This window comes from Boleophthalmus pectinirostris, unplaced genomic scaffold (genome assembly GCF_026225935.1).
Source record: "Boleophthalmus pectinirostris isolate CB_2022bp ecotype Guang Dong unplaced genomic scaffold, ASM2622593v1 HiC_scaffold_2825, whole genome shotgun sequence".
Lineage (NCBI taxonomy): Eukaryota > Metazoa > Chordata > Actinopteri > Gobiiformes > Gobiidae > Boleophthalmus > Boleophthalmus pectinirostris.
This window is the reverse complement of record NW_026571290.1, coordinates 103,001-110,500: the sequence shown is the minus strand read 5'-3', so window position 1 is coordinate 110,500 and position 7,500 is coordinate 103,001. Positions and strand designations below refer to the sequence as shown.

At 48.1% G+C, this 7,500-nt stretch overlaps 1 protein-coding gene across 1 annotated transcript in view; it reads right to left on the bottom strand.

Annotated features, from left to right (window-relative positions):
• Positions 1–1,949: 1,949 nt before the first annotated feature.
• wdr36 (WD repeat domain 36) overlaps positions 1,950–7,500 on the bottom strand; it is a 25,795-nt gene continuing 20,244 nt past the window's right edge. Inside the window, exons 17-21 of the mRNA XM_055159901.1 lie at positions 6,855–7,083; positions 6,629–6,748; positions 2,497–2,578; positions 2,260–2,429; positions 1,950–2,192 (exon numbers count right to left, since the gene is read on the bottom strand). Of these exons, the coding sequence (XP_055015876.1) occupies positions 2,043–2,192; positions 2,260–2,429; positions 2,497–2,578; positions 6,629–6,748; positions 6,855–7,083 (751 nt within the window). The 3' untranslated portion in view covers positions 1,950–2,042. The remainder of the gene's footprint in view (positions 2,193–2,259; positions 2,430–2,496; positions 2,579–6,628; positions 6,749–6,854; positions 7,084–7,500) is intronic.

Genomic DNA, 7,500 nt, shown 5'->3' with positions numbered 1-7,500 from the left:
ATAAATCCCAAACCCAGATCAATGCCCCTAACTGTTCTGGCACCGTTGGTGGAAAAAGAAAGACAAAAAAATCGCTAACTTCAAAAGCTCCCCTGCTTTTTATTTTTATTTTTTATTAATAATAGATTAGATTATTGTGCTCTAATATAAAAATGCCAAACCAAATTCCAGCAGGGACAATAAACATGATGTGCACAGCTTTAACTTTTAAACTTTAAGGACAGAACAGGACGTTAATGAAATAACAGACACTGCAGTGCATCTTAACCTCACTGATCAGAACTGTCCCCTTCAGCGCGGTGGATGAACTCCTGCACTTGTGACGCCGTGTTAAATGTGAGCGTTCGTTCTCTGTATGTTCCCAGCAGCAGCAGGTGGTCTGGATCCATGCCTCAGTCCCAGTCGCACTGAACCACACTGCCTCCTCTGTGTCTGCAGAGCCGCACGCTGATCTTCTTGTAGAGGACGTCCCCCTTCGTTCTTGCAGCTTTCATCACGGCGACTTTCTGTTTATATTTGAGGAACTTCATGATTAGATCTTGGTGGACGTCCTGTGCTTCTCTTGGCTCGGTGTCATATCCAGCACATCTGGTATCACGAGCAGGAGTCCGGGCCCTGCGCTCCCTCTGTCTCTCCCACGAGTCGTACGTTATTCAAGCGCGATCTGGTTTCCATGTCAATGAACTTATCCTCCAGGACCCGGTTCCTCTTTTCCAACTTTTCCAGCCTGTCCTTGAGTGAGCCGCACTCGTCCTGAACCGCAGAGACGCGCCTCCGCTTGTCCGATCCTGTTGGTGCAGTCACTGACTTGTTTGTTCGTTTCCTCTGATGCCTTTAGAAAGACATTCAGTTTACCGTTAAACTCTTGCTTTAAGTCCCACGTCGCCTTCAGGATTTCGTCCTTAAAGAGTTTGAGTTCAGTTGAGCTGCCGCGGGGGCGGTGCTGTGGCTTTAGTTTGGCTCGTTGCTTCTTTGCTCGGTTTTAGCTCGACAGATTTTCCCGAAGTCAGAAAAGCTTCGACTGTGTTACAGTTTTCCTCTTCGTTGGTTTTGTCTCTCCTTATCAAAGACAACGATCCGAGCGCTGGTGTTAAAATGAAATGTGCAACAGGATTTAACTCAGAAAATATCAGAGCAGGAGCGCACCTGTCTGTCCAGACAGGACCGGAAGTCCTCTGAGGTTTTTACTCTGAGGTTTTTACTCTGAGGTTTTTACTCTGAGGTTTTTACTCTGGGGTTTTTACTCTGAGGTTTTTACTCTGAGGTTTTTACTCTGAGGTTTTTACTCTGAGGTTTTTACTCTGAGGTTTTTACTCTGAGGTTTTTACTCTGGGGTTTTTACTCTGGGGCATTAGAGGGGTTTGGGGTTTGGGTTTGGGTTTGGGGTTTGTCGTATTTTTGTCGTTTTGTTCCTTTTATTGTTTGAAAATGTTTTCTAAGTTTCACTTTAGTTTTTGTCGCTCTGAGTTGTTCCTCTTCTCTCTCTGTGCTGAGTCCCTCCCCCTTCAGAGCGTCAGGTTTGTCCAGTCGCTCTGTTCAGTTTTGTGTCGTGTATTTATGGAGAATTGTGGGCGGAGCCTCGTACCATGTAAAAGTTCATGTTTGTGAAGAACAACAGGAAAACATGAAAGGTACAAAAACATTTATTTTTCACAAAACATTTAAAGAGCAGGTACAGTGTGGGCGGGGTCAGGAGGCCCGTGGGCGGGGTCAGGAGGCCCGTGTGTCTCGGGAGTTTAAAGTGGAAAACTGAGTCAAGTTACAGATTTTTCTTTTATTAAACACAAAAAGACTCCAAACTAAAGCGGCGGGGGCGGGGTCTCTCTCGCTCTCGGCGGGGGCGGGGTCTCTCGCTCTCGGCGGGGGCGGGGTCTCTCGCTCGGCGGGGGGGGGGGGGGGCGGGGTCTCTCGCTCTCGGCGGGGGCGGGGTCTCTCGCTGTCGGCGGGGGCGGGGTCTCTCGCTCTCGGCGGGGGCGGGGTCTCTCGCTCTCGGCGGGGCGGGGTCTCTCGCTCTCGGCGGGGGCGGGGTCTCTCGCTCTGTACTAAATCAGGGCGCTCTTGGCGTACGACAGCAGACACAGGGATTGGTCCAACGAGGCTCTAAGCTCCGCCCACACCTGCTCCAGGCGAGGGGAGAGGCGGAGCAGCGTCTCCACGGCGACGGGGTCACGTGACACGTTCCTCAGGTGAGTCTGGAGAACAAAGAACAAACGTTTAGAACGACAAAGACGCTCCGAGCCGCGCTCTGATTGGCCGAACCTTCAGGAAGAGGGCGAGGTAACCGTGCGCCAGGTCGAAGTCCCGCCCACTCCGCAGCATGCCGTCAATCATCCGGAGGAAGGCCACGCCCCCTTTGGCCGATAGGTCAGAAATCTCCAAGGAGACGAAGGACGGCCCACTTTTCCTCAGCAGCGAAACAGGAAGTGCGACTGAAACAGAAGGAAGTTTGAACTGATGACCCCTGACCTTTGGGGTCGGGGGTCAGGGGTCACTCACAGTCTCCGGAGGTCGCGGCGTCCTCCAGTGCACGGCTGAACTCTGACCTCTGACCCAGAGCGCCCCAGGTCACCACCTTCGACTGCATCATGTGATCAGACAGAAGCACGTGATTAGCTGAGAGTCAAACCAGGACTGAACCAGAACTAAACCAGAACTAAACCAGGACTAAACCAGGACTGAACCAGGACTAAACCAGAACTAAACCAGGACTAAACCAGGACTACTAAACCAGAACTAAACCAACTAAACCAGGACTAAACCAGAACTAAACCAGAACTAAACCAGGACTGAACCAGAACTAAACCAGGAACTAGACAGGACTAAACCAGGACTAAACCAAACCAGGACTAAACCAGAACTAAACCAGACTAAACCAGGACTAAACCAGAAAACCAGGACTGAACCAGAACTAAACCAGGACTAAACCAGGACTAAACCAGAACCAGACTAAACCAGGAACTAAACCAGAGGACTAAACCAGAACTAAACCAGAACTAAACCAGGACTAAACCAGACTAACCAGGACTAAACCAGAACTAAACCAGACCAGGACTAAACCAGGACTAAACCAGAACTAAACCAGGACTGAAAACCAGGAACTAAACCAGGACTAAACCAGAACTAAAAACCAGGAACTAAACCAGAACTAAACCAGAACTAAACCAGGACTAAACCAGGACTAAACAGGACTAAACCAGAACAACTAAACCAGAACTAAACCAGGACTGAACCAGACTAGACCAACTAAACCAGGACTGAACCAGAACTAAACCAGGACTAAACCAGGAACTAAACCAGGACTACTAAACCAGAGGACTAAACCAGAACTAAACCAGGACTAAACCAGAACCAGAACTAAACCAGAACTAAACCAGAACTAAACCAGGACTAAACCAGAACTAAACCAGGACTAAACCAGAACTAAACCAGAACTAAACCAGAAACTAAACCAGGACTGAACCAGAACTAACCAGAACTAGACCAGGACTAAACCAGAACTAAACCAGAACTAAACAGAACTAGACCAGGACTAGACCAGAACTAAACCAGGACTAAACCAGAACTGAACCAGAACTAGACCAGCAGACTAAACCAGGACTAAACCAGGACTAAACCAGAACTAAACCAGAACTAAACCAGGACTAAACCAGGACTGAACCAGAACTAGACCAGGACTAGACCAGAACTAAACCAGGACTAAACCAGGACTGAACCAGAACTAGACCAGGACTAAACCAGAACTAAACCAGAACTAAACCAGGACTAAACCAGGACTGAACCAGAACTAGACCAGGACTAGACCAGAACTAAACCAGGACTAAACCAGGACTGAACCAGAAAACCAGACTAGACCAGAACTAACAGGACTAAACCAGACTAAACCAGGACTGAACTAAACCAGAACTCCAGAACTAACCAGGACTAAACCAGGACTAAACCAGGACTAAACCAGGACTAAACCAGAACTAAACCAGGACTAAACCAGGACTAAACAAACTGAAACCAGAACTAAACCAGGACTAAACCAGGAACTGAACTAAACCAGGACTAAACCAGAACTAAACCAGAACTAAACCAGGACTAAACCAGGACTGAACCAGAACTAAACCAGGACTAAACCCAGAACTAAACCAGGACTAAACCAGGACTGAACCAGAACTAGAACTAACCAGGACTAACCAGAACTAAACCAGGACTAAACCAGGAACCAGACTAGACCAGAGACCAGACTAAACCAGGACTAAACCAGGACTGAAACCAGAACTAACCAGGACTAGACCAGAACTAAACCAGGACTAAACCAGGACTGAACCAGAACTAGACCAGGACTAAACCAGAACTAAACCAGAACTAAACCAGGACTGAACCAGAAACTAACCAGGACTAAACCAGGACTAGACCAGGACTAAACCAGAACTAACCAGGACTAGACCAGGACTAAACCAGACCAGACTAAACCAGGACTAAACCAGAACTAAACCAGAACTAAACCAGAACTAAAACCAGAACTAAACCAGGACTGAACCAGGACTAAACCAGAACTAAACCAACCAGGACTGAACCAGGACTAACCAGAACTAAACCAAACTAACCAGGACTAAACCAGAACTAAACCAGAACTAAACCAGGACTAAACCAGAACTAAACCAAACAGAACTAGACCAGACTAAACCAGACTAAACCAGAACTAAACCAGGACTAAACCAGAACTAGACCAGGACTAGAACCAGAACTAAACCAGGACTAAACCAGGACTGAACCAGAACTAACCAGGACTAAACCAGAACTAAACCAGGACTGAACCAGAACTAAACCAGAACTAGACCAGACTAGACCAGAACTAAACCAGGACTAAACCAGGACTGAACCAGAACTAGACCAGGACTAGACCAGAACTAAACCAGGACTAAACCAGGACTGAACCAGAACTAGACCAGGACTAGACCAGAACTAAACCAGGACTAAACCAGGACTGAACCAGAACTAGACCAGAACTAAACCAGAACTAAACCAGGACTGAACCAGAACTAGACCAGGACTAGACCAGGACTAAACCAGGACTAGACCAGGACTAAACCAGAACTAGACCAGGACTAGACCAGGACTAAACCAGGACTGAACCAGGACTAAACCAGAACTAAACCAGAACTAAACCAGGACTGAACCAGGACTAAACCAGAACTAAACCAGAACTAAACCAGAACTGAACCAGGACTAAACCAGAACTAAACCAGGACTGAACCAGGACTAAACCAGAACTAAACCAGAACTAGACCAGGACTAAACCAGAACTAAACCAGGACTGAACCAGGACTGAACCAGGACTGAACCAGGACTAAACCAGGACTAAACCAGAACTAAACCAGAACTAAACCAGAACTAAACCAGAACTGAACCAGGACTAAACCAGAACTAAACCAGGACTAAACCAGAACTAGACCAGGACTAGACCAGGACTAGACCAGAACTAAACCAGGACTGAACCAGGACTGAACCAGAACTAAACCAGGACTAAACCAGAACTAAACCAGAACTAAACCAGGACTGAACCAGAACTAAACCAGAACTAAACCAGGACTAAACCAGAACTAAACCAGAACTAAACCAGGACTAAACCAGAACTAGACCAGGACTAAACCAGAACTAAACCAGGACTAAACCAGAACTAAACCAGGACTAAACCAGGACTAAACCAGAACTAAACCAGGACTGAACCAGGACCAAACCAGAACTAAACCAGGACTGAACCAGGACTAAACCAGAACTAAACCAGAACTAAACCAGAACTAGACCAGAACTAGACCAGAACTGAACCAGGACTAAACCAGAACTAAACCAGGACTGAACCAGAACTAGACCAGGACTAAACCAGGACTAAACCAGAACTAAACCAGAACTAGACCAGAACTAAACCAGGACTAAACCAGGACTAAACCAGAACTAAACCAGAACTAAACCAGGACTAAACCAGAACTAAACCAGGACTAAACCAGGACTAAACCAGAACTAAACCAGGACTAAACCAGAACTAGACCAGGACTAAACCAGGACTGAACCAGGACTAAACCAGAACTAAACCAGAACTAAACCAGAACTAAACCAGGACTAAACCAGGACTAAACCAGAACTAACCAGGACTAAACCAGGACTACTAAACCAGAACTAAACCAGACTAAACCAGGACTAAACAGGACTAAACCAGGACTAAACCAGGACTAAACCAGGTCTAAACCAGAAAACTAAACCAGGACTAAACCAGGTCTAAACCAGACTAAAACCAGGACTAAACCAGTCTAAACCAGGTCTAAACCAGGTCTAAACCAGGTAAACCAGGACTAAACCAGGTCTAAACCAGAACTAAACCAGGACTAAACCAGGTCTAAACCAGGACTAAACCAGGTCTTAAACCAGGACTAAACCAGGTCTAAACCAGACTAAACCAGGAACTAAACCAGGACTAAAACCAGGTCTAAACCAAAACCAGGTCTAAACCAGAACTAAACCAGGACTAAACCAGGACTAAACCAGGTCTAAACCAGGTCTAAACCAGGTCTAAACCAGGACTAAACCAGGTCTAAACCAGGTCTAAACCAGGACTAAACCAGGACTAAACCATGTTCCGTGTCACCTGGGCGTCGGCGTCCGTTGCCGTGGGAACACTGAACTGAGGCGTGAGGCCGGGGATTGTGGGTAAGAAGAAGGGCGCGGTGGGCGGAGCCACAGGAGGCGCCAACGGTTTGTTCCGCTTCTGAAAACAGAACACAGGGTCAGAGGTCAGAGGGGTCAGGAGGGTCAGAGGTTGGGGGGGTCGGGGGGTCAGGGGTCAGGGGGGGGGTCAGGGGTCAGAGCGTGACCTTGATGGCGTCCAGCTGCAGCAGCGTCCTCCATCTTGACTCTGGGAGGAGACTCAGTGTGACGAGCTCCGCCCCCAACTGATCACGTGACACGAACGCGTCGTCGTCCTGCGGCGACGTCACTTCCTGCTCCTCCTCCGGCCGCGCGCACGGCAGCGTCTCATTGGTCGGCTGGAAGTCCGAGGGCAGGGGGCGGAGTCCCACTGGGCCACACAGGCTGCGATTGGTCCTGAGACAGAGGGGCGGAGTCAATGTTCCAGACACACCTGAGGTTCTGTCTGAGTGGTTCTGTGTGTGTGTGTGTGTGTGTGTTGTGTGTGTGTGTGTGTGTGTGTGTGTGTGTGTGTGTGTGTGTGTGTGTGTGTGTGTGGTATGTGTGTGTGTGTGTGTGTGTGTGTGTGTGTGTGTGTGTGTGTGTGTGTGTGTGTGTGTGTGTGTGTGTGTGTGTGTGTGTGTGTGTGTGTGTGTGTGTGTGTGTGTGTGTGTGGTTGTGTGTGTGTGTGTGTGTGTGTGTGTGTGTGTGTGTGTGTGTGTGTGTGTGTGTGTGTGTGTGTTGTGTGTGTTGTGTGTGTGTGTGTGTGGTTGTGTGTGTGTGTGTGTTGTGTGTGTGTGTGTGTTGTGTGTGTGTGTGTGTGTGTGTGTGTGT